At 49.6% G+C, this 26,702-nt stretch overlaps 1 protein-coding gene across 2 annotated transcripts; it reads right to left on the reverse strand.

Annotated features, from left to right (window-relative positions):
* Positions 1-3,709: 3,709 nt before the first annotated feature.
* Positions 3,710-24,748, reverse strand: POLDIP3 (DNA polymerase delta interacting protein 3). Of its 2 annotated transcripts, XM_080659512.1 has the most exons (9): positions 24,617-24,748; positions 14,663-15,053; positions 13,873-13,959; positions 12,030-12,125; positions 10,802-10,981; positions 10,192-10,269; positions 9,568-9,697; positions 6,903-6,969; positions 3,710-5,935 (listed from the first exon to the last, which is right to left on the reverse strand). In XM_080659512.1, the coding sequence occupies exons 1-9, from the start codon at positions 24,673-24,675 to the stop codon at positions 5,758-5,760; spliced, it is 1,266 nt and encodes a 421-aa protein (XP_080515638.1). In that variant the 5' UTR covers positions 24,676-24,748; the 3' UTR covers positions 3,710-5,757. The 2 variants fall into 2 exon arrangements, with proteins under 2 accessions (XP_080515638.1, XP_080515639.1); XM_080659513.1 differs by lacking the exon at positions 13,873-13,959.
* Positions 24,749-26,702: the final 1,954 nt, after the last annotated feature.

Below are 26,702 nucleotides of genomic sequence, written 5' to 3' on the forward strand. Positions count from 1 at the left end.
GATAGAAACATCAATGATGAGAGAGAATCATTGATCGGTTGCTTCCGGCATGTCCCCTACTGGGGATCAAGCCCACAACCCCGGACATGTGCCCTCGACCTGAATGGAACCCGGGACCCTTCAGTCCCCAGGCCAAAGCTCTATCCACTGAGCCAAACTGGCTAGGGCTATTTTGCTAAATTTACATGTCAGTATTTTATTCTTTTTGACACTATGCTAAGTGGATTTTTTTAATTTTAGAGGCTATTTATTAAAGCTGGGGACAGTGAAACAAGGAAGGGCTGGGAAATGAGCCTAGGCTGGGCTGCTGTGGCTCACTAAGAAGTCAGAGAAAAGGGGCCTTGGGGGCAGGTTCAGGGGGTGAAATCGTTTTCTTAGTTTGGTTTTTAGATTGTTCATTGCAATTATTATCAATTGATTTTGTACCCTGTAACCCTGCTGCTTATTTGGTTCCAGTAATCTCTTGGAGGATTTCTTAGCATTTTCTGTACACAGACCATGCCATTACAGATAGATACTTTTACTTCTTTCTCTCCAATCTGGATGCTTTCCCTTTCACCCGAATTGTCCTGGCTAGAACCTCTTACACAATGTTAAATAGAAGTGATAAAAGCGGACATCTTTGTCTCTGATCTTAAGAGGGAAACGTTTCCATCTTGAACCCAGGGATTCATTCCACGGTGACCACAGAACACACTCTAAGTTCAGTTCCTTTACATTTGTTGAGATTTGTTGTATGTCCCAGGACATGGTCTATCTTTATGTATGTTCCATGGGCATTTGAAAAGAGTGTGTATCCTCTTTTTGGGGAGTATTCTGTTGATTGGATCCTGGTTGATGTTAAGTTCTACATCCTTGCTGACTTTCTTTTTTTTAAAAATATATTTTATTGATTTTTTACAGAGGAAAGGAGAGGGATAGAGAGCTAGAAACATCAATGAGAGAGAAACATCGATTAGCTGCCTCTTGCACGCCCCCTACTAGGGATGTGCCTGCAACCAAGGTACATGCCCTTGACCGGAACCGAACCTGGGACCCTTCAGTCTGCAGGCCGATGCTCTATCCACTGAACCAAACCGGTCAGGGCCCTTGCTGATTTTCTTCGAATTGTTCTACCAGTTGTTAAGAGGAGTTGGAGTCTCCAAGTAAAAATGTGGATTTTCTGTTCTTTCCATTCTGCTAGGTTTTGCATCGTTTTGTAGCTCTGCTGTTTGGTAAGTACCTATTTAGGATTATGTCTTCTTGGTGCAGTGAGCCCTTTTTCATTATGTAATGTCCTTCTCTGTACCTGGTAATTTTTTTTAAATATGAATTTTATTGATTTTTTTTTTTTTACAGAGAGGAAGGGAGAGGGATAGAGAGTTAGAAACTTCGATGAGAGAGAAACATCGATCAGCTGCCTCCTGCACACCTCCCACTAGGGATGTGCCCACAACCAAGGTACATTCCCTTGACTGGAATTGAACCTGGGACCTTTCAGACTGTAGGCTGATGCTCTATCCACTGAGCCAAACCAGTTAGGGCGCCACTTCTTTTTTGAGTAATGTTTGCGTATTTACCACTTTCCCATCCTTTTACTTTCAACCTACTTATCCTGTTATATTTGAAGTTAAGTTTCTCGTAGACAGCATATAGTTAGGTCACGTTTTTCACCCACTTTGCCTATTTCTGTCTTTCAATTGACACATGTATTTAGACCATTTATACTTAATGTACTTTGTGGTATGCTAGGGCTTAAGTCACTCACTTTTTTTGTTTTCTGCTGTTATTTGTGTTTTTTCCCCCCCGATTTCCAGTAGATTGCTTGAAAATTATTTTTAGAATTCCATTTTGATTTCTCTACAGTGTTTTTGGATGCATTGCTTATCACTTTAGTTGTTGGTCCAATAATCACATTATACATGTTACAATATAATTTGTCCAAATTTTACCAGTTTGAGAGAAGTGTAGAAATCTTCCCCGTTTAATCATCTTGCTCTCTCCCATTTATAAAGCAATTGCTTTAAATATTTCCTACGTTGAAAACCACATCGATGTTATAACACTTGCTTCAACCATCAACCATAATTTAGAAAACTGGAGTATTTTGTTTACCCAAGTTATGGTATTTGTTGTTTTTTTTGTGATATTCTAAGTTTCCTTTTTAAAAAAATATATATTTTTATTGATTTCAGAGAGGCAGGGAGAGGGATAGAAATACCATGATGAGAATCATGGATCAGCTGCCTCCTGCACGCCCCATACTGGGGATCGAGCCCGCAACCTGGGCCTGTGCCCTTGACTGGAATTGAAACTGGAACCCTTCAGTCCACAGGCCGATGCTCCTGTTTCCTTTTTAAAAATGTTTCCTTTATGTTTTAGAGAACTTCAACCATCTTCTCAGGATAGGTCTTACTGGCAACAAATTCTCTACTCTTCCTTCATCTGAGAATCCCTAAATTCTCCCTAATTCCTGAAGGATACATTTTGCTGGGTATAGATTCTTAGTTGACAGTAATTTTTTTTTGCTACTTGGTAAATGTACCATTCCTCTGACCTCATGGTTTCTGATGAGAAATGTCAAATTTTTTCCCTGCAGGCAAGGCATCATTTCTCTTGCTTTCAGATTTTTTTTTTTTAAATATTTTATTGATATTTTTGCAGAGAGGAAGGGAGAGGGATAGAAAGCTAGAAACATCGATGAGAGAGAAACGTCGATCAGCTGCCTCCTGCACACCCTCCACTGGGGATATGCCCGCAGCCAAGGCACATGCCCCCGACCGGAATCGAACCCGGGACCCTTCAGTCCACAGGCCGACGCTCTATCCATTGAGCCAAACCGGTTTTGGCTTGCTTTCAGATTTTTATCTGCCATTTCTGGGGAGTATAGTGGTGGGTTGCCAGTGGCTGGGGGAGGAAGAATGGGGAGTTATTGATTGCACAACAATGTGCACATATTTAATACCAATGAACTGTACACCCTCTCTGTAAAAAGTAAATAAAGTATATTTTTAAAAATTAAAAAAAAAAAAATGGTTGTCAGCCCCAGCCGGTTTGCCTTGGTGGATAGAGCGTTGGCCTGTGGACTGAAGGGTCCTGGGTTCAATTCTGGTCAAGGGCACGTACCTGGGTTGCAGGATTGATCCCTGGCCCTGGTCAGGGTGTGTGGCAGGCAACCAATCGATGTTTCTCTCTTGTCTCTTCCCCTCCTTTTCACTCTCTAAAAATCAATGCAGGCCCACCTGCTGTGGCTCAGCAGTTGAGTGTCGACCTATGAACCAGGAGGTCACGGTTCAATTCCCCGTCAGGGCACATGCTTGGGGATGCAGGCTCGATCCCCAGTGGGGTGTGCAGGAGGCAGCTGATCAATGATTCTTACTGTTTTTCTCTCTCCCTCCCTCTCTGAAATCAATAAAAATAAAGGGTGTCCTCGGGTGTGGATTAACAACCACAAAGGATGGTCAGTCAGTAAAATTTAGTGTATTCACTCCATCAGTCAGGCTGACCACGCTTCATACTCAGTGAGGCACTGCAGGTCCAGGAGGTAGAGTGCTGAGCCAGGTGCTCCCAGACACCACTGCTCGCATCCTCAGCCTTGGAGAATCAGGTTCGGGGAGTGCTGTGAGGGGCTGCTCCAAGGTCGGAGCAGGGGAGTAGGAAAGCCAAGGCAAATGCTTGCTTCTGGTTATTAAGGCCACTTAGTAAAACTTAAGAAATGACAGCTCAGAGGTAGGAATAACAAACTTTATTCAGAAATGTATTAAGTAACAGAGTCTCCTCCATCCCTTAATGCCTCTTCCTCTTCTTTTGAACAAGAGACACAGATGGGGAATGTAGGGGAGTGGGAAGTTAAGAGGGACACGAGGATGGCCCATCACCTTCTCTTCCGTGTTCCACGAGGCCATCCTGTAGACTAGGGGAGACAAACGGGCTTCACCCCACAATGTACCACATGGCTGTCCAGAGACCGGGTCCAGGTGACCAGGGGGCTGCAGCTAGCTCAACGACACTCTGCTACCAGAGCGGCCTGGCCTGGGACTGGGAGGAGGGGAGGGCAACACCACGCAGGCAGGACGTTTACCACCTCTGCTCGGAGCAGAGTCTGAGCGTGGCCTACTGTGCTCCGGGCCGCGGAACGAGGCCCTACGCCTGGGATGCTCTCTTGGGCCAAGAGTTTCGGGAAGTGTAGGAGGAATGTCTTCCAGCTGCTGAGAGAACTACATTGACACCCGTTCAAAGGGGAAAAGGGAACAAGAACCGCATTCCTTACAGAACCAGACAGGGAGCACCACCAAGCACATTCCTTGGACTTGCCAGGCCTGCGCAACCTCGGAGCTGGAGGACGGAGCTGGGTTCAAACCTTGGGGACTTCCTGCTTGACGGATTTAACTCTGGGGAAACGTGTTTCCAGGTCTGTCTGCACTGTGCTGGCCCCAAGCAGGTCGTAAGAGGTTCTCAGTGTCTCAGCCCCTTTACTTCCTTGGCCTGCGCCTTTCATAGCACTTGCTACTGATCCTGTGGAGCTCCCAGAACCCTGCTCCCCAACTCTCTTCAGCTCTGCCACCTGGACTCCCTTACAGCCCAGCAAACGGGCGGGCACTGATGGTGACTCTGGAGCAATGCTGACTGGGTACTCAGGGGCTGCCCTGAGGGCTCAAGTTTTGCCCCAACTCCCTGGAACCATTCTGAGAGGAACCGAGTGCTTGCCTGGAAGGGCTGCTTTGCTCTCTCTATTCCCTTCTTACCACCCCCCCCCCTCCCCCACTGCCAAGGCAGGAAAAGATCCCTCTGCTCATGGACCGATGGGCCACTTACAAAGGTGGTAGCTGCATATGTGCTCCCAGAATCCCTATTGTCCTGCAGACATCTGAGGCCAGATAGGAAGAGCCAGGAGCAAGCCAATATCTCCCCTTTTAATAATCCTCCAAACCCAGCGTCACGAAACTAGGGGAGAGCTGGCATTAACACCAGAACCAGGGTGTGATGAGCTCTGGTCTAGTGAAAACTTGAGGGACCAGCAAGCCCTCCCAGCAGTAATAACCAGAGGCCAAGAGAACGGGTGGAGCACTTGGCCTAACCCATGGGAAAAGGGACACGTGACCTCAGGATGAACTCTGAGCTGCCTGAAACAGCACGGGCCCGCCAGGCAGGAGCTGTGGTGCACACTTCCTGGCAGAGCAGCAGCCTCACCCTGCCCTTGCCAACAGGGCCCTCCCGACCACACTGGTGTGGAGACAATTGTGGGGAGAGGACAAGAGCCTGGGACCTGATGCCCACCCAGGCCCCTCCACTGGCCAGGCCGGTGAGTGGCACAGCGCTGGAGCTGACCCGGCTCCCATTGGGATGGCAGAACTTCCATTCTCCACTTCGTTCGAAAACTTTCAAAAATAAAAAGGGGAGGAAGCCCCTCACCCCTGGAAAAAGCAGTATCCTCCGAACAGCCCCGCCCTGAATTCCACGGAGCCACAAGAAATCACGCAGAGAATTCAGAACACCATTTCCAGGAAAGAAGCTGGTTTGGAACTGAGGTGAGGGGGAGAGACAATTTGAACAACACAAACCTACCTTGGAGAGAAGATGGAGGGAGAAGAAACACTACAGGAAATGGTAACGTACAGAGCACAGGGTAGAACGTATCACAGGAAGGCGGGTCTGTCCAGTGAGGAGCTCTTACCCCCGCCTGGGGCCTCCAGTCCAACGGCCCATTGGTCACAAGCTTTGCTTTGGGAAACAGAACCACCCTCCTTCCGCCCCGCTCTGGCTGCCTTGCTCCCCCGCTCAAAGTTTGATTTTGAATTCTGTGGGCTGTGTGGTCACAGAGGCCCCCGAGGACTTGAAGAGCGCCTTCAGGATGGTGTCGGGGTCCACCTCGGCCGGAGGGTTGGATGAGGCGGCAGAGTTCGCCCTGCGAGGCAGCTCACTCTCCTTTCTCACCGAGGGGCTGTCACTCAGCCGTCTGTGAGCAGAGAGGAGTCAAGATCTTTGTCAGTTTCCCTTAGATGCAGGGGGGCCACCGTTTACTGATCTGTTACAAGCTGGGCCCCGAATGGAGTGCTCTCTGTGGCCTGCATCTCACTTCATCTGCAGCAAACCTACCACCCTTCTTGTTTGCTGAGGAGGTGCAGCCTGCTGTCAGCTGGGGTGTGAAGTTTAGAAAACAATACACATCCCTCAGGGATGGTCACACACATATTAGCATGTTCTATATTCTGAGAAGTCTTGAAGTAAAGAAATAAATTTAACTCTGGTTAGCCCAATGGTTCTCAAACTTCTTAGGTCATAGGACACACTCTTTTTGGAATACAACTTAGTCCTGGAATAAGGCTTAAGAAACTTGTCCAAATCACACAATTCAATATGCAGGGTTCACATTCCGGTCTTTCTAAATTTCAGTCTACTTCAGGCCTGCCCGCACTACCCCGCCCGCCTTGGCGAGTCTAACATCCTCCCCAGGTCTCTGCCGCCTTGTCTATAAAAGGACAGTCTACACGTGAGGCCCCGCAGTCCTGTGCCCGGCACGTATGCCCAGACGTGTGACACAGAAGGAGGGCAGCAGCCAGCACCGTCTCCATCAGTCAATCACAGGAGGTGGGGCTCCCTGTCCCCTTGGACAATACACCCTTTTGCAAAGAGGGACACATCTGGCCTGCTCTCCACTTTCTTCTCAAGTGCTTCTAGATTATAGGCTGCGAACAAGTTTTAATGCTAGCCCGTGAGGCCAATCCCCTGTGGAAAAGGCGGGACAAGCCTCTTTGTACAAAGCTAAGCACCCTGATTGCCTGCCTGCCTGCCTGCCAGAAGAGCGCAGGAAGTGGGATGGAGCCGTGTGCCGGCCATGTACCCGTCAGGACAGAGAGGGGATCAGGCAGAGTCAGCCAGGAGAAAGCTCCACCCGCCCCGGCATGGCTGCCTTTGGGACTTACAGCAGGATGGGCTGGTCGGAGGTGATGACGTTCCCATTCATGTGAAGGTTGCACTTCATTGGCTGCCCTGAAAAACCAAAAAAGAAGGCTCTGCCATGAGATCACAGCTCTTCACACTAAAGGACAAGGCTGCCACCTTCACCCCGGCGGTCAAACACCCACCACTGGCAGCTCTCGCTCCACACTGGGGATGGAGCTGCTGGATTCTGAAGCAAAACCCGGGGACTAAGAGGATCCCAGTGTGTGAGGTCCATGACACCTCGGCAATAACAGCACCGAGAAGCAAACTGGCCCCAGACCTTGCTTCACACCGGAGGAGAGGGGCGTGGAAGGGAGGGAGAACCGGGACTCGGTGTGAAGCCATCCAACCTGGCTTTGAAGCAATTAGTAAGAGAAAATGTTATGCTATGAAATTAAGTGCAAAGAGGATTTAAAAGTCTATGTACAGGCTTCCACTTTGTCTTATGAAAGATTAACTGTACTGAGTACTACACTCCCAGTGTACATAAAATGGGACAGGGAGAATAACAAAAAAGAATAAGATAAAGAAAAAAATTTTAAGTGTAAACATTAAAAACAGAACAGCACAAAAAGAGGGAATGGAGTCATAGAGAAGTGACGTTTCTCTCTCTCAGTGGAATGAAGTTAGTATTAATCTGAAATAGATTCTGATATATTCTATCTACTGGAGATTAGATTCAAAGATACAAAAAGGTTGAAAGTAAAAGGAGATATTTATCGCCCAAACAGCAACCCTAAGAAACATGGAGTGGCTATATGAATATCAGCTAAAATGGACGTTAAAACGAAAAATGTTACTAGAGACAAAGAGGGATGTTTTGTAACTGACAAAAGGGTCCCTCCACTAGGAAGAAAACCATTAGAACAATTATAAACATTTATGAAACTAACAAAAGGCTCAAACACATGAAGCAAAAGCTGACAGAAGTGAAAGGAGAAGTAAAAAAACAATAGTTGAAGGTTTCAGCTCTGCACGCCCAGTAATGGACAGAACCACCAGGCAGAAGATGAACGAAGAAACAGAAGACTTGAACAACATAAACCAGTGGACCTGACAGACATCTATCCAACAGCAGCTAAACACATATTGTCCCACATACCCAGGAGGAAATTTGGAAAACTCACAAATATATGGAAATTAAACAGAACCACCCTAAATAACCAATGGGTCAAAAGAGAAAAACACTAGGTAACTTAGAAAATACTTTGAGATGAATGAAAATAAAAACACAACATATCAAAACTTATGAGATGTGGCTAATGCAGTGCTGAGAGGGAAATATATCGCTCTAAATGCATATGTTAAAAAAGGAGTGAAAAGACAAACTACATATTGGGAGAAATTATTGACAAACCATTTATCTAAGAGACCTATATCAAGAATACATAAAGAGCCTTGGCCCGTTTGGCTCAGTGGATAGAGCGTCAGCCTGTGGACTGAAGGGTCCTGGATTCAATTCCGGTCAAGGGCAGGCTCCAGGGCGAGTGCAAGAGGCAACCAATCAATGTTTCTCTCACATTGATATTTCTCTCTCTTTCCCTCTCTTTTCCATTCTCTCTAAAAATCAATGGAAAATACCCTCGGGTGAGGATAAAAAAAAAGATAAATAGCCCTAGCCTGTTTGGCTCAGTGGATAGAGCACCGGCCTGGGGACTGAAGGGTCCCAGGTTTGATTCCCGGTCAAGGGCACATATTAGCCACTGTCATTATTTGATAAGAGCCTGGGTTGCGAGCTCGATCCCCAGTAGGAGGCGTGCAAGAGGCAGCCAGTCAATGATTCCCTCTCATCACTGATGTTTCTATCTCTCTCTCCCTCTCTGAAATAAAAAAATATATATTAAAAAAAAAAAAAAAGATAATAAAATAAATTCTTAAAGAAAAGACTATATAAAGAACTCTGACAACTCAATGATAAAAGATAATTCAAAAAGTAAGCAAAGATTCTGAATAGACATTTCTCTAAGGAAGATGCACAAATGGCCAAAAAGCACATGAAAAGATGCTCAACATCATTAGTTACTAGGGAAATGCAAACTAAACTCCCAGTGACCGTGTTCTCTTAGTTTCTGCCCCTCCACTACAAGCACAGGGCCTTGCTCCACAGTAAGGACTCAACACACACCGAAAGCACAAATGGGCGGACAGGAGGACCGTGGCAGACAGCGTTCCTCTGTCTAGGCCGCCCCGGGATGAATAATGGGGAATCTGCACTCAGTGAAATCAGTGGTTTTCTCACTAGAAGCAGAGCTCATCGGGTGCCAATAGTCAGACGAGGCTCCAGGCCATGAAGGAGGCTGTGTCCTAGCACTGAGCAGACCAACAGCTAGCAGGGGGAGGCTATGGCTCACACAGCACTGCCGAGACTCCTCAAGAGGACCATCCACGGAGCAGGTGCCTCCCTGCTAGCTAGCTTAGGTGCTGGGCTAGGTGAAACCCAGGGCTTGTGGGACAGGAGCTGGCAGCTCAGCACCACCCAGACACTGCACCTCCCTGCCTGCTCTTGGTGCACAGAAGGCCCCAGCGGGTGACTGCACCAGGATGCCCTCCCACCCACTGCAGAGGAAGGCTTGCTCTGAAGGCCTGCTGCCCGACAGTAAGCAGTGAGGAGCAGGAAGGGGAAGTAGCTGCTTTCTCCTGACTTACCGTCCAGACACCGGTTGTTGTATTTCTTATATGCGGTGATGGCATCATCCTTCTTCACAAAAACCACCTCTGCTACCCCTGGATGGACCAGCCGAGCCCGCTTCAGGGCTCCACATACACAGAAAAGCTCCTGCAAAGCAGAGGGGACAGGGTTAGCGGAGAAGTTCAGGCCATCATCCTGCCTGCCATTCACACACTGCGAGGGCTCTGGGGTGACTGGTGGCCGCGCTATGGCGGAATATGCCCACGATTTCAGGGAAGCTCCATTCTAGGGGCGTTCTTGGGATATCCACAGGCCTCAGCATGGACCAGAAGAGGGGACAAGCTGTGCAGAAATGAGAAATGGGCCTGAGCTTACAGTCATGGGTCGCGCGACATTCAACAAGTCACGCCCAAAGTCCTCCTGCCTTGGTGCGCACTTCCTCCCTCAATGGGGATAACAGTTATGGAATTTCTCCGGGAACTCTGGCAGGAGAATGTATAGGCTTATCAAATAATGACAGTGGCTAATATGTCGCACAGGACTCTGTTAGAAATAAATTCTGGAGCTCTACGTAGAGTGACCAATTCCATTGACACAGAAGAGGTTGGGGATGGGAAATTCTGGCAGGGCACAGTACTTACAACAATGTCCTCCTCGGTGACCCTAGGGTGTAGGTTATTCACAGTCATCTTGGTCCCTTCCAAAGGGCTGAGGATAGGCTGCCGCAGACAAGAGTGTTACCGGAAGGCAGAGAACAGCTGTGCCAACAGCAGCACTCACTCTAGGCAAGTGACCTGGAGGCCCGCCTCCTACTGGGGACCCCAGCGCCCACCATGCCCCCTCCCCAAGCTAAGGGATGGAGCCTCCTGCTTCCCATAAGCAGAGCCCTCTCAGGCGCCTGTGCCTCTGCCTGCAAGGCCACTCCTATTTCCACACGCACCCAGCTCAGCCTTCCAGCCGTGCCCGGTGGACTCAGCCGCGCTCTCCCAGTGCTCCAGCAGCTCTCTGAGCACAACTGTTGTATCACCAGACACAGGCGGTTTCCCCCACTCGCCTGCGAGCTCTTTGCGCTCAGGGGCCGCTGGGTCTTGGTTTGCTCATTTGTAAAATGGGGGTGGCAACGCCTACCTCAGAGAGGCGCTGTGAGGACGCAACAGGGTACATACAGCCCACTGCCCACCCAGCACAGGCTGACTCTCAACTGGTGTGGTCACTTCCACTTCCTCTCCTTCACCTTCACCTTCACCTCACCTCAGCAGGCGGCAGCTCTTTGGGGGAATCCTCCTTGTTCACTAGTGTCCGGGACATGTTGGTCAAGGCTTTTGTTCGAACCGAGGAGGGGAGAGCAGGAGCTGTGTATGCATCGTTCTGAACCACTTTGGTGAGAGGGGGGGCCTTAGACATGGAAAGCTTGGAACTGCTCAGCCCGGCCTAAACGAAGAGGCAGACAGGAACCTGAGAGGCTAGCGACTTGAATGCCCCGTTAGGGACTGACCACCGCCACCCTTGAGGCCCCCACCGTCTCCCAATTCCATGAGTGGCCTGAAGCCAAAAGGCTGCCAGCGACATCCCCAGGGAAGGCACAGAAGGGAAGAAACACACAGCCTGCACACGTGCTCACGGGAGCCACTTTCCGGGGTTAGCAGCCCTTGGTGAGAAGCTGACACGCAGCCCTGACCAGGATCCACAGGCTCACTCATACCGTTTAGACCTCCTTTAACGAGGCATGTGGCCTGCGGGCCGCGAGTTTGACATGCTTTAGACTTTATAAAAATCCAATTCGGGGCTGGTCGGAAGGTCAAAAGCTTGGGATCAAGTACATTTCCACATATGCTTCTATCACAATGGACTGATCAGCTCCAGGCTGGCTGGGCCTAAGAACCCACTCCTAAGAAGGCCCAGACTCCCAGTTTTCTGGTCCCTGTTCTGGCTCTACAGGGGCACCAGACACAGGCCTGGCCCTAGCAGCTCCCAGAATGTCAGGGAACATGCAGACCTCCGCGATGTTCCCGATGTTGCTTTCTTTCCTGTGCTGCATGTATCTGACCAGTATCCCAGTTTAACAAGCTTTTCTTGCAAGACTGCACTGGTGGGTAAGGTTCAGATTGTTTTGCTAACCCACTAACCAAGGGAATCCAGATTTAAGAACGGAGGAAAGGGGAGCACATAGAATGTCCTGCTGCAAATGAAAGAACATGGATTCCTCCTGTGGGGTCACCACGTTTCTCACGAAGCGTCTCAAACCTGAATCAATGGGGAGCTGTAGCTCTCCACCTCACGACCTGTGGGACCTTGAACAAGTCACTAGACACTCTGGTCTCAGTATTGGTAAAATGAGGGGCTGGACAAGCTCCAGTTCTGAAGATCTTAAGACCCAAATGAAGAAATATATCTGAGTTGAAAGGCCGATTCTCCACCTCCTCTACCATCCACTAATCAGACACACACAGCAAGTGTGGGCAAAACACAAAACACCTACCATGTGGTGGAGAAAGCTGCTGGAGGCTGTCAACTTCATCTGTTTACTAGGAATGGGAGTTGCGATGTCATCATCTTCATCCAGGTCATACACATTCTGAAAACAAACCAACATAAGCTGATGTGGTATACAGGCTGCCAACAGCATTTGGAGCGAGGACAGCAGGGAGAGGGCTGCTGGAGCAATGGAGGTGGAGGGAGAAGCGGCGTGTGGGGTGCCTGAGGAGCTGAGTGAGGCTCAAGTCCTGACAGGTGGCTCCCTGCCCACAGGGGCAGATCAGTGCTGCGGCTTCCAGGTACCTCCTTTCTACAAGTGGACAATGCCTAGGAAGAGTCGCCCAAATGTCTGCTTATGTCCTTTGGCTTGGAAAGCCCCGCCCTGGCAATCTGGCCTATGGAAACAAACCCAAACCCTAGAAAGAACGTTATCCACAAAGATGTTCAGAGAATTTCTAACAGTGAAAAGTACAGTAAATGGTTTAAATCAACTGGAATGTCAGCACAATGGATTATGTGGTTATAAACCAGTTAATTGCCACGCGTCCAAAATGGAAACCATCCCGCTTGCGTCTATAGACGCTTACGGCATATAAAGGGTTAAAAATGTCCTTTACAATAAACGTAAATACACAAAAATGCTTGAGTTCTAAAGTGAAAAAAGAATGACACAAAATTGGATTAAGAATATAACCACATGCCGAAACCGGTTTGGCTCAGTGGATAGAGCATCGGCCTGCGGACTGAAGGGTCCCAGGTTCTATTCCGATCAAGGGCATGTACCTTGGTTGCGGGCACATCCCCAGTAGGGGGCGTGCAGGAGGCAGCTGATCGATGTTTCTCTCTCATCGATGTTTCTAGCTCTCTATCCCTCTCCCTTCCTCTCTGTGAAATATCAATAAAATATATTAAAAAAAAAAAAAAAAGAATATAACCACAGCCCTAATCGGTTTGGCTCAGTGGATAGAACTTCGGCCTGCGGACTCAAGGGTCCCAGGTTCGATTCCGGTCAAGGGCATGTACCTTGGTTGCGGGCACATCCCCAGTAGGGGGCGTGCAGGAGGCAGCTGATCGATGTTTCTCTCTCATCGATGTTTCTAGCTCTCTATCCCTCTCCCTTCCTCTCTGTGAAATATCAATAAAATATATTAAAAAAAAAAGAATATAACCACAGCCCTAATCAGTTTGGCTCAGTGGATAGAACTTCGGCCTGCGGACTCAAGGGTCCCAGGTTCGATTCCGGTCAAGGGCATGTACCTTCGTTGCGGGCACATCCCCAGTAGGGGGCCGTGCAGGAGGCAGCAGATCGATGTTTCTCTCTCATTGATGTTTCTAACTCTCTATCCTTCTCCCTTCCTCTCTGTAAAAAATCAATAAAATATATTTTTTAAAAAAAGAATATAACCACAGCTAAAACTATGCAATAATTAAATAATAATGCCGTTTAAAAAACAGGAAGGAACAGGGCAGAATTTCAACAATGGTTGCCTTAGGACAGTGGTCGGCAAACTCATTAGTCAACAGAGCGGCAAACTGCGGCTCGCGAGCCGCAGTTTGCCGACCACTGGCTTAGGAGAACAGAAGCATAAGAAACTTCTTAATCTTTCTCTAGTTTGTAAATTTTCTGTATTAAGCACATGTTAATTTAAAAAAAAATATTTTTTTCCAATTTGCTTCTGCCTCTTATGCCTCTCTCCTCAGTTATAAAATTTCTTCTTAAAACTCATAAAATACAGTCAAATGTAATTCCTCCCAATTCTTCAAATTGTGAACCTTGAAGTAGCATCAGTGAATCCACCTAGCAGGTCCAATCAAAACACATTTGTACACACACACACACACTCTACCTGTCTGGCCTGGTGATTGTTGACGACGTTAATCCTCATTCCAGCAGGATGGGCATGAGGTGGTGTCATGGCCTTCTGCTGTGGAACCTAGAAACACCTGCTGGTCACAATCCATCACACAGGGCCCACATCACTCTCTATGGTCACTGAACTCGAAATATGAGGGGCACTCAATTTGGTCTTTGGTGAAAGGCCCTACAGAGTACCTCTGACCAAAACAGGAGAGTGACAGGAAGCCTCGCCGGCCCAGAGATCACCTGGCAAGGCATGTGCAGGGCTCAATGAACCGGCTCAATGCATGCTTCCTGCTGCTGCTGTTCCCGTTACCAGTTGTGTGAAGATGAAATGATCTTGCTTCCCTTCCCTTTGGGGTGGTGGCTGTGCCGGTGGCCAGGGCACTGTATGAGGAGCTGTGTAACTCTGGGCATAATTCACATCTCCGAGACTGAGGTTCTTGGATAAAACTGAGGTAATAACTCCGGGGTTGCAGTGAGCAATATAGTGAGTGGGGGAAGTCATATATGGTGTGCCTGCCAGGTAGCACATGCTCTATAAATGTCTTGTCCCTTCCCCTCTCTTCCCTCCACCGCTAGCTCACCTGGGAAAGGCACTTCATTTCACTGGACCTCCCCCGCTTTTATATAAAACTGGGCAATGCCTTGCCTTCCTCATATGGTTACTATACAAACCCAGGAATGTTATGTTCCCCAACCATCCCTGCTCCCTGCTCCCTGCCAGAATCTGTAGTTGTTACTGGCTTCCTGGGATTTATGACAAGAGCCATACCTACCTGGATGGTTTTAGTGAGCTTCAGAGCTGGAGTCACCGTCCCGATGGGGGGACTCAGGAAGGAAGCAGGGGAACTCCGCTTCAAGCTGAGCTTCTCCCGGGCATCAGCTACCTGGTGGGGCCTCTGGGGAGCCATGCTCTGCTGCTTGCGGGAGTTCAACATCTCTCTGGCATCCTGCACTTTCCCTTTGATCCGGAAACGAGCATCTTTCTGCAAAAGCTTTTCTCGGGCATCCTTGACTCCCAGCTTGAGCCGGGCATCCGAGAGGCCAATCTTCTGCCGGGCATCAAACTTCTGCTGGAAGGTGGCTGTGCGTGCTGGCTGGCTGAGGAAGCTCTGCTGGATCCCAACATAAGATCGGACACCTCCAACTCCTGGTCTGACATTGAGCCTGCAAATAAAAATTGTAATATTAAGCCCAGCCGGCATGGCTCAGTAGTTGAGCATCAACCTATGAACCAGGAGGTTTCGGTCCATCCCCAGTCAGGGCACATGCCCGGGTTGTGGGCTTGATCCTCAGTGTGGGGTGTGCAGGAGGCAGCTGATCAGTGATTCTCTCTCATCATTGATGTTTCTATCTCTCTCTCTCCCTCTATCTTCCTCTGTGAAATCTATAAAAAAATACATATTTTAAAAAATTAAAAAATTTTCATGCTTATGTGAATTCCTCATGTGCATGTATTAAAATTTTATTTTCTTCTGTTAATCTGTCTCTGTTAATTTGATTAGCCCAGCTAGAAGAACTTCAAAGGTGCACTAGTGACCCGGTGCACGAAATTCGTGCACATTAAAAGGGGATTAGAGGAAATAATTTAATATTGCTATTTGCCCTTTCTCTATAATAGAAGTGTCAGAGATTAAAGAAAATTAGTAAAATGTATATGAAAACCTTCCTCCTGTCAGAGTCTGGGGCTCACCACGGGACCCAGAGTCAAGTCCCCGCCCACCCACATGCACCTCAAAATCACGTGAGACCCAGACACGGCCGCCTCCCCCCACCACTGGGCTAGATCCAGACCCGGCCAGTCCCACCCTTGTCAAGCCGTGCTGGGCAGGGGGCATAGCCTCAGGTTCCCTGGCCCAGCGTCAGGATGGGGGGCGAGGCCTGAGGTCCCCCAGCCCAGACCAGGGCGGGGGGGGGGGGGCGTGTCTTGAGGTCCTCCGTCAAGCCCCGCCAGGTGTGGGACACGGCCTGAGGTCCCCCATCAAGCCCCGCCAGGCAGGGTGGGGGGGCACAGCCTCAGGTCCCCTGTCAAGCCCCGCTGGGTGGGGGCGCGGCCGGAATTTCCCTGACCCAGCACTGGGGGTGCACCTTGAGGTCCCCCGTCAAGCCCTGCTGCGTCAGGGGCACAGCCTGAGATGACCTGTCAAGCCCAGCCAGGTAGAGGGGCGCAACCTCAGGTCCCCTGGCCCGGTGCTGGGGCCAGGGGCACGGCCTGAAGTCCCCTGTGAAGCCCTGCCAAGCAGGGGGTGCAGTCTGAGGTCCCCCGGCCTGGCGCTGGGGCAGGGGGAGCAGCCTGAGGTCCCCTAGCTCAGCACCAGGACGGGAAGCGCACCTTGAGGTCCCCTGTCAAGCCCTGCCGGGTGGGGGGCACAGCCCGAGGTCCCCTGTCACGCCCTGCTGGGTGGGGGGCATAGCCTGAGGTCCCCTGTCAAGCCCCACGGGGGTGGGGGCGGGCATAGCCTCAGGTCCCTGCTGATTGCTCGTTAAGGCTCCTTATGGGAACTTGGCCTCTCAGCTGTGGGTGCAGCCATCTTTGTGATGGAGTGATGGTCAATTAGCATATTCCCTCTTTATTAGATAGGATACTAGAGACCCAATGCATGCAATTCATGTAAGGTGGCCCTTGCAGCCCTGGCTTCATCTGGAAGGTTGTTTGGCATATTATGCTTTTATTATTATAGATTTTTAGCCCCACTGGTTTTATTTTTTAATGATTTCAACTCCCTACATCTGTTGATGATGCCCATCACAGGAAAGTAACAGACTATCAGTTCACACCAGGAGCTACTACTGAGGGCCTACTCATCAAATAGGGAAAAAATAATTTGATCAATACGTAAGGTCCAGATAGATAAAACTGAAGTTAGTGGAAAGCACTCCAGATGAATCCTTCACTCATCAGGCACTGAACGCCCCCGCGCCAGAGGTCCCGGGCCCAGCAATCACGTGACCAAAAGGGCAGGGCGAGGAACAGGTCTCCTGAGCTCTGACTTGGGGGTGGAGGCATACAGATACCCAAATAATCACCAGACTCCTGTTCTAGGAAAGTCCACAGTCTGTGGGGACACCACAAGCAAGTGGACACCTGCAGGGTGGTGGGCAGGCTTAAGAGGCCCAGGGTGTCTGGAAAGAGACGTGAGTCAAAGGGCATTGTAGGCAGACCAGGGAAATGTCCACTACAGCCCCGCTGGGGGCTTCTTTGCTCTTGCAGCTCTGGCAGCAGGCACAGTAAGCTCCCCGCCTCCCATTCTTCCACTTCCCCCATATCACTTCCACAGCGGGACAAGGCTTCCATTAAGGCACTTACCATGCTGCACCACAATGATTTGTTTACAAGCCTGCCTCTCCTGGGATGGACTAAGAGCTTCGCAGGGGCACACTCTGCAGCTCCTGACCAGTGTCTTCCTGGCACCAGGGGAATGACAAAGGCTCAAACAGCTTTTTGATCCTGAGATCCAGGGAAGTGTCAAGGCCCCTACAGGGCTCCGATCAATCATTAACCTTCCAGGCTCACAATCGCTGTTAGTTGCCATCACCTCATCTCCTCTGTAAGAACTAAATCATAGCACTAGTAGCATGGCTGGGACCGGACACTAGGTCCACCTGACTCCAGAGCCCACAATCTTTCCATTATAACAGGCCCCAAGCTTCCCTCCTTCCAACTCCAAGCTCCAGGGGAGGTGAGAGAGAAGTGATGGCTGCCCCGAAAGCGCTTCTCCTAGAGAAGACTGCCTCCACCGACCAGTCCAACACCCTGCTCGGAGCCTGGCTACCAAGGCTCCCCCCAGCTCCTCCCCATGCAGCCAGAGCACACCGAGTAACCCAGGGCTTGACCCTGAAAATGGGACCCACAAGGATCTTGCCTGCCCAAGTAGGGGCATTGCAAAGAGAACCAGGCTGCATACGAGCACGTCCACCAGTGGGGGTCGGACCCATCCTATCCAAACGCGAGCCTGTCCTGAAGCTTTCCTTTCTTCGTCTGCCTTCTCCAAATACCACCTCCTCCCCTCACCAGGCACCCTCATTACCAGAGGTTCCTGATATTTATAACTAAAGGAGGTAAGATGCTCTTGTCATGTGGTGCGCCCTGTGATTTTACAATACCATGAAATTGGGCAAATCCAGCCACCATGCCATCATTACACTTTCAACCAAGAAAACAATGTCCATAAAATAGGGGGCAAAAAGATAACCAACTGAAAGTGAATATTTTGAATAACTAAAGGAACAATGAGCTTCTTCTTTTTTTTTTTTTAGAGTAGCTTTTATTCACAATCACCAAAATCTGAAAACACACCAAATGCCAATCATCAGGTAATACATTATGATATACATTATGATATATCCATACGAAATATTACTCAGTGGTAAAAAAGAATGAACTATTGATACACCAACTAACACAGATGAAGCTCAAAAACACTGTGCTGAGTAAAAGAAGCCAGACATTAAGAGTTCATATTGAAAGACTCCGTTTCTATGAAGTTCTAGAAAAGGAAAGCATCTATAGCAAACATGTCAAACTCAAAGGCTAACACAGGCCAAATAAACGAGGCATGTGGCCCGGGGCTGCGAGTTTGACATGCTTGATCTACAGTAATAGTAATCAGATCAGTGGCTACAGAGAGAATGAGATTCTTGAAAACAAATTTCATATACCTGAACAGAGAATGGAGAAAAGGACAGATGAGTAAACCTACTTAGGAGGGGCAATGGAGAGAAGACCTCTATAACCTTAATTTATTCATATTCCTCAACAATTTCCCTCTCTGATGATCAGTAATGGCTCTTAAGTACTCTACTGAGAATTCACACGAGTCTATGGTTGATAAGCAATGTCTGCCATGGCCACATAGGGGCACTGGCCAGCAGGGTGCATGAAAGATTTTCTAAAGAAGATGATCTCAACTAACAGTCCTGAGCACTTACTAAAGGTCCATAGACTTTGACACACCTCCTTTAACCCTCACAACTCTGAGAATGAGGTTATTATCCACATTTTATAGAGGAGAAAACTGAGAACCCCAAATCACAGAGCTATAATGGTGAAGGCTGGATATGCACCTCACTATACCTAGTTAAAGTCCTAATAAATTAAGCATGGGTGAAAGATAAAGGCCAGAGTTTGAAGAGCTAAGGAAGGGTGAGTACTGCCGCCAGGCTAAGGAAAATCTCAGGACTTCAGTCATGTCGAGGGAGAAAGCACTCTCTCAGTGACTGGAGGGTGAGTGCGCACACCGAGGATGTCCACACACTGGGGACTCACACACCATACTGCTTGTCAGGCAAGAAAGACCACCAAAAATACCAGCCTTGCGCTACAGTGTTTTATCTACTGGAACAGCGCGAGGTCCATTTGGGGGAGGGAGGTGATGTCGTTGTGGTAAGCAAGCTACTTTCCCTCAATTCCATGCCTTCAGTTCTTTTCAACTCCTGTCATGAACAGCTTTAGGGGGTTCAATGTGCAGGCTTTTTATAATCACTGCTCCTCTTCCTGCATGAAAAGACAGCTATTCATCCCAGCAGGTAGCAGTAGTGGTTATAAAGCAGGCATTAGTCATCAGGAATTTTCCAAATAAACATTCCTGCTAGAAGCAGGTCTCTAAAACACAGAGTCAATTATGGTACCTCCTGCCCCAAGAACTGCTGAGGGTTCCCTAACAAAGCCCAACCTCCCTCGGTGGAGCCCCAACTTCGGCCTGCAGCCTCACCTCCAAATGCAGGCTCTCGGAGGTTCCTGAAACACATCCTGCACTTCTGGCCTCAGTAAACGTTTGCAGAGGGGAGAGGGACATTTTAAGCAAGTCTCTTAACTGCCCCACCTTGTCACACCCAAAACCGTGCACCGCTCCGCTTCAGCCCCTCGCTAGGCCTTCTCCGGGTCTCGGGAAGAGTGCTGTGGATTAAGAGGGCAAATGCCCCGCTGGAGTCTAAGCTCTTCCTCCCAGACCCCGACTGGAGCCGGGACACGTGATGCCCAAAAAGGGTTTGCATGGGGCTAGGAAGGCCTCGCTCTCTCGGTTCTATCGGTGGAGGGCAGAGTGGCAGCTGGCTCTGGACATAAGTCCAGACCAAAGGATGCAGGCCAATGATGGGGCACGGATTATTATAAAGTGGATTTGAACCCATGGGGATCTCTGGGGTAGAGCACATGTGTATTGAGGTCATCTTTGTAGGGAGAAAACACAGTTTCGTTCCATTACCCAGGGTCAATTCTCAATTAGGTACTTTATTATTTTTTTTTTAAATATGGAACACTTCACAAATTTGCACGTCATCCTTGCGCAGGGGCCATGCCTATCTTCTCTGCATCATCCAATTTCAGTATACGAGTTGCTGAAGGGAGCACTGAATTTAGGTACTTCAGAGACATAAAGAAAAATAACACACTACCTCTTACCCTCCGAGAGAGTCCTGTGCAGGTGTCTCATTTTAAATACTAATTCTTTCCCTCTGAGTTATGTAGTAACTAATTTTCCTCTGTTTTAGGCATACGTTTCCTTGATCCTTTTCAAGAGAAACAAGCACGGAGGACCCAGACCAGGGCCCTGGCCTGAACTGAAAAGCTCTCCACTCCCACCCTCCCTGGTTCCAAGGACCCCTCCCTCGGTCGGGGCATGCGGCCCAGGGCTGCTCAGCTCCAACACTCAAGGCCCAACTTTCCCACTAAGGCTGCCTGCCAGCTCATCGAACACACGGACTCAGTGGACAGACAGCTATGCCGAGGAGTCAACTGATCAAACCAGATGTTGTCCTGACAAACTCCATCAGGACGCTCTCACAGCTAAAGGAAGAAATGACCAGCTGGTGCCAGTGCTGTCCTGAGGAGACTCACCTATGGGTCTGGAGCAACTGAAGTCACTGGAGATGTGCTATGCGTGGGGAAAAACAGTGCCCACCATGGCCTGGATGGAGGAGCACTCAAAACTCTCCCCTCCCTTTCTGTAATTCCCACTTAATCAAGAAAACCTCCGATAATTCCTTGGAGTCAGGTAATAATGATAGTGAATGGGGCTCCAGGTAATAATAATGATAGTGACCCCTTTCTTGACTTACAAGGTGCAATGAACATGAAACAGAAAGGCTGTTTGTAAGTACAAGCACAGTCCATGCCCTGTGGGGAAAGAGGTTATTTACACTTCCACGGGCTGTCTTTTGCTATTTCCATCAAGAGGAAAGACATTTTCTGAGATAATCACAGGTTCTTCCTAAAGTTTTAAGATAGAAGTTCCTGGCCAAAACTGGTTTGGCTCAGTGGATAGAGCGTCAGCCTGTGGACAGAAGGGTCCCAGGTTCGATTCCGGTCAAGGGCATGTAACTTGGTTGCGGGCACATCCCCAGTGGGAGGTGTGCAAGAGGCAGCTGATCGGTGTTTCTCTCTCATCGATGTTTCTAGCTCTCTATCCCTCTTCCTTCCTCTCTGTAAAAAATCAATAAAATATATTTTAAAAAAAAAAGATAAAAGTTCCTGGGACATCCATGCAATGTTAAACCAAAGTTCCAAGGAAGGAATCGCCTAGTAAACATGTAGAACAGACTGTATTTACTGTTCAGAACTTGTACATTTCTTGACAGGACACCCAGGTCTAGCTTTTCTCTTTGTTGGCTGTGCAAGTAAAATAAAAATGGACGCCCAAGCGGGTTTGGCTCGGTGGATAGAGAGCCGGCCTGCGGACTGAAGGGTCCCAGGTTCCATTCTGACCAAGGACGCATGCCCAAGTTGTGGGCTCAATCCCCAGTGGGGGGCGTGCAGGAGGCAGCTGATCTATGATTCTCTCTCGTCACTGATGTTTCTCTCCCTCCCTCTCTGAAATCAATAAAAACATATTAAAAAATAAATAAATGAGGATGGAGGCCGGTCCGTCAGTGTTGTCAGCCTCCAGGGACTGCAGCTGCTTGGGCTGATCTTCATCTTGCATGACAGGCCGCAGCAGGAAAGGATGAACGGAGCTCTGGGGAAGGTTATGTGTTTGAAGAACGATATCATTTTTAAGAAAGCCTTTCCCCTCTTAAGGTTCAAAACTTCAGGAGAGAATCCCATTTGTTCTACAGATGGCATTCTGCTGAGTATCAGCCGGTACCTCAAGACAAAGCCCACCCATGGCATTGAAGATACAAGCACCCAATTCAAGCACAAGAGCCCAAGAAGAAGATGGGAACAGTGGAATTGAGACCCATTAATTTGGGGACAGATTATGAACATGGGGTTTTGAACATTCACGTGACTGCATATGACATGGCCCTGGCGGAGAGTTATGCCCAATATCATTTGTTCACAGCCTCTGCAACCATCTCGCCATTGAAGTGGGGGAAAGGTATGAAGGCTGTCTTTGCATGAAATATTCTTGGTGTGGGTAGCATGCTCTGCTTTGTTGTTGATAAATGAGGTTTTGAGATATAATTTACATGTGGTAAAATTCACCCTTTTTAGATATATACTTTGCCACAATCAAAATATAGAAGTTTTAATAACCCCAAAAGTTCCCTGGTGCCCAGGTGTAGTCAATCTCCTCCCCTTTCCCCTTCAAGTGCCTGGCAGCCACCGATTTTCTGTCCCTGTTGCTTTAGGGTCTCCAGAACATCATGTAAGTAGAATCACACAATCTGTAGCTGTTTGGCCTCTTTCACTTGGCATAATGTGTGTAAGATTTATCCATGTTTTTGTATTTTATTACTGAGTTTTCCATTAAATAGTGGATTTTAATTCAATAAATAAATAAACATGGAGTTTCCAGCAGATTTAACTCAAACACAGCATGCAGTCCAGTTTCTTTCTGCTGCCTTTCACTCTGCCTGCATTTCCCCCCAATCCAGTCTGCACATCATAGCAGAGCAATACTCTCATACTGGGAACTGCTAATGTCCTCGGAGCACTTAGTACTCATCGGACACTTCTGAAGTACTCCAGATATTAATTCTCTTAGTGCTGGCAACAGCCTAATGAAGTCAGGACTGCCCACACTTTATCGATAAGGAAATGGTTAAGTAACTTGCATAAGATTAATGGCAAGTGGGAGAAGCAGGGGATTGAACTCTGCATTCTGACTCTGGGCCCCAATGCATACCTAGCATGTTCCCAGGGGAGGGGGCCTGGCTTCTCCTCCTTTAAGGCCCATGATAATTGCCACCACTTACTGCCTGGTACAAACTTTAAAATACACTCTTACATTCTTATATTCAGACCTCTCCCTGATCTACCAGAAACCATCACTACAAATGAGGAAACTGCCCAGCTCAGAAGTAATCTGGCCGCGGGGTCTGCTGGGACCAGGTCTGCCCGGCTGCATGCACACACAGTGCCTGTGCTCCCCACGGATTCACCACCCGCTTCCCCGCAGCCCCATCCATTACCCCACGCGAGGCTCTGCACACATCCACAGCCAGACAGTCCGGACCCACAGGCAGGGCCCCCCTGCCATCAGCACTGAGGAGGGGCTCATTCAGCAACTATCCAGCAAACCTGTGAAACCAGGACGCCGTTACAAGTGGCAGAGGACCCAGCGCCAATGCCACACCAGTTACTAGAGGAAAAGACCCAGGAGAGGAATGCTCCCGAGGAATTGAGGAAATTAATACTGAGGGCGGGTCATGGGCCAGAAGCCGGGTGGGGTGCTGGCCGCTGAGCCGGGCGGGGGTGGTGGGACTCATTTTCGACAGCAAGGCAAAGAATCTATTTTCTAGCTTCAAGCACCAGGAGGTACTAAAAAACAACGGTATGTAACCTCTTCACAGCCTGGCTGTTTGCAAACAGTTCAACTACGGTAACGTGTGCAGGGAAACCACGGGCCAAGTTCCCCTCCTCCACACAGGGCGCTCCTGCAGGCTGGAGGTGACCAACAACACTGGAGGGTCCTGAGAAACTGTGGGGCAAGTCACCTCCGCGGCTCCCCGCTCAGCCCCAGCCACCTCTGAGAACGGGGAGCTACAGCCGTCGGGAAACTACCGAGCCCCAGCCGCCCCCTCCCCCCCCCCCGCGACCCCGGTTTTCCTCCCACGCCGAGGCCCCTCAGGCAGCAATTGAAGCGCACAGCCCCGCTCGCCGCGGCCTCGGACACGGCACTCTACCTCTGCCAGCCTCGAGTCCGCATCTGTAAAATGGGGACAACTTGCTGGCTGGCCGACAGGGCCGGGAAAAAGCCAACGAGGCAATGTGTACTCGAAAGCGCTCGGAGTACCGAGCACGCCGCACACGCGGAGGCGGGGTGAACAGAAGCGGCTCGGAGAGGGCGGTCGGCGCAGGAGGTGGAATAAGGTCCCCGCGGAGTCCGAGCCAGTCACTGCCCCGCTGCAGTCCGGTCGTCTAACTCTAAGGCCGAGCTGAGAGCGCGGAGGAGCGGGGCCCGAGCGCCAGTCTTCTCGGGGAGGGGGCTGCGCCGGGGAAGCTCTCGGGACCCGGAGGGCAGCCCCGCCCCCCTGAGGGTACCCCCTCAGCCGCTCTCACAATCCGCGTACCCCGGCCCCACCGCCGCCAGCGGCCACGCCAGCCTCCCCTGGCTCGCCGAAACAACGGTGCCTCTAGTCTGGCCAGTGGGCGGCCGGCGGCCGGGCCTGTGGCGGCGGCGGCGGCGGCGGCCGGGCCAATGAGCGGCGCGGCTACGGCAGGGGGCGGGCGCAGGAGGCCCTCCGTCGCCCCGGGCCGCTCCCTCCTCCACCCGGGGCCGCTCCCTCCTCCACCCCGAGCTGCGCTAAGCCACGGGCCCTAAACCCCGAAGGGAGAAAAGGCCACTTACCTCCCCTTTGCCGCAGCTCCCCGTTTCCGGATGAGCTCGTCCAGGGAGATGTCCGCCATCTTACACCACGGAGCAGCTTGGATCCCCTCACTCCTCGAGCCCGCCCCTTCAGCCGCTACGGAGGAGCTGTTTCCGGCGTTTCCTCGACGAATTCTCGCGACAGTTCAAAGTAGGCAAGAACCGGAAGTACACAGGCTGTGGGATCCGTGAGCCTTAGCGGCGCTAGCTGAATATCTGCATACGAAGTGTGGGATCATTATCATTCTCTATTCTCCCCCAGGACAAATAAAACGAAAAGCGACATAAAATATTAACGAGTATTAAGACCAACTTTAAAGAAACGGGGGTCTCAGTTTAACGGTCAACTTTTATACTCACCGTAGCACTAATGAGATTCGGAATCATCATGCAGCGAGTAGCGGAAGCGCTCCTTTATGCCTTAAACTTATGAGTAAGGAAAATAACGATTCGGGGTGACGCCCGAATCCTCACTGCTAATGTGAGACGAATTTTTGAGCGGGTAAAGGTTGCCCCTAAGGTGACCCGCCTACTTTGCGGGATGCCTGGGTGCTGCGATCTGCCCGACCCCCTCGCGCTTAAAGAACAGGCTGGTCTGAGGGTAGAAAGGAAACTGGGCCCGTGAGTCTTAGCCAGTTCTTTGAAACTTCACCCAGTAACTACTGTCGCTTTTTCGTGGCTGAGAAATACAGATAAGTGCGCCTTCCGGCTACACACAGTAGGCGCTCCTTTTGTGGCTGGGAGGACCGCCTGGCTCAGCCCCAGGGGCCACACTTGGCCCTGCAAATAGTTTAATGCTTTATGAGCTGTTTACTATTTTCTTAGTCCAAGACTGCCAGTGAAGTTATGTACTCTTTTTATTATTTTTTATTTTTATTTATTTATTTTTTTAATATATTTTATTGATTTTTTTCCAGAGAGGAAGGGAGAAGGACAGAGAGTTAGAAACATTGATGAGAGAGAAACATCGATCAGCTGCCTCCTGCACACCTCCTACTGGTGATGTGCCTGCAACCAAGGTACGTGCCCTTGACCGGAATCGAACCTGGGACCCTTGAGTCCGCAGGCCAACGCTCTGTCCACTGAGCCAAACCGGTTAGGGCTATTTTTTATTTTTTTAGTGTGACATTGGCCCTAGCCGGTTTGGCTCAGGGGATAGAGTGTCCCTCTGCGGACTGAAAGGTCCCGGGTTCAATTCCAGTCAAGAACACGTGCCTGGATTGTGGGCTCCATCCCCAGTAGGGGGCGTGCAGGAGGCAGCTGATCAATTATCTCAATCATCATTGATGTTTCTATCTTTCTTTCCCTCTTCCTTCCTCTCTGAATTCAATAAAAATGTATTTTAAAAGTATGACAAAGTCCACTTTAAAGAAAATAAAAATAAATTGTGATTTTGGTTAATGAGTTATGTGCGCTTGACAGAACATCACAGTACAATTAAAAATCTGGCATCAGGCCCAACTGGCGTGGCTCAGTGGTTGAGTGTCAACTGCCCATGAACCTGGAGGTCACGGTTCAATTCTCCGTCAGGCACATGCCCGGGGGTTGCGAGCTCGATCCCCAGAGTGGGGCATGCAGGAGGCAGCTGATCAATGATTCTCTCTCATCATTGATGATTCCATCTCTCTCTCTCTCTCACTTCCTCTCTGAAATAAAAAAATAATCATTAAAAGTCTGTCCCCAGAAGCTCCATGGAAAAACTGGGCAAGAGCTGGTAAAGAAATCCAGAGGGCCTGGGGTTGGGCACCAGCCAGAGCGGAATCCAGGTCCCACCTGGGCGGCTGTGATTGGTGCTGGCTGGCCTTCCTTTTCTCAGCTGCGAACAGCGGCCACTATCCCCTCCCTCCCCGGGGTGCAGGAGAAGGGAGGGCCAGGTTCCGCCCCAGCCTGGGCCAGCTGGACCATGGCAGGCAGGTACAGAACCAGGAAGCAGCCAGAGGGTGCAGAATTAAAGCCCTGTGGTGCCTTAAGTGAAAGGTATAAAAGCCACTTCAATGATTTTTAAAAGCCAGCACAACAGGGTCATTAACCGAGATCAACTAATTTTGGGATTCTCAGCGGGGTGGCC

The sequence above is a fragment of the Plecotus auritus genome (assembly GCF_963455305.1).
Source record: "Plecotus auritus genome assembly, chromosome: 3".
Classification (NCBI taxonomy): domain Eukaryota; kingdom Metazoa; phylum Chordata; class Mammalia; order Chiroptera; family Vespertilionidae; genus Plecotus; species Plecotus auritus.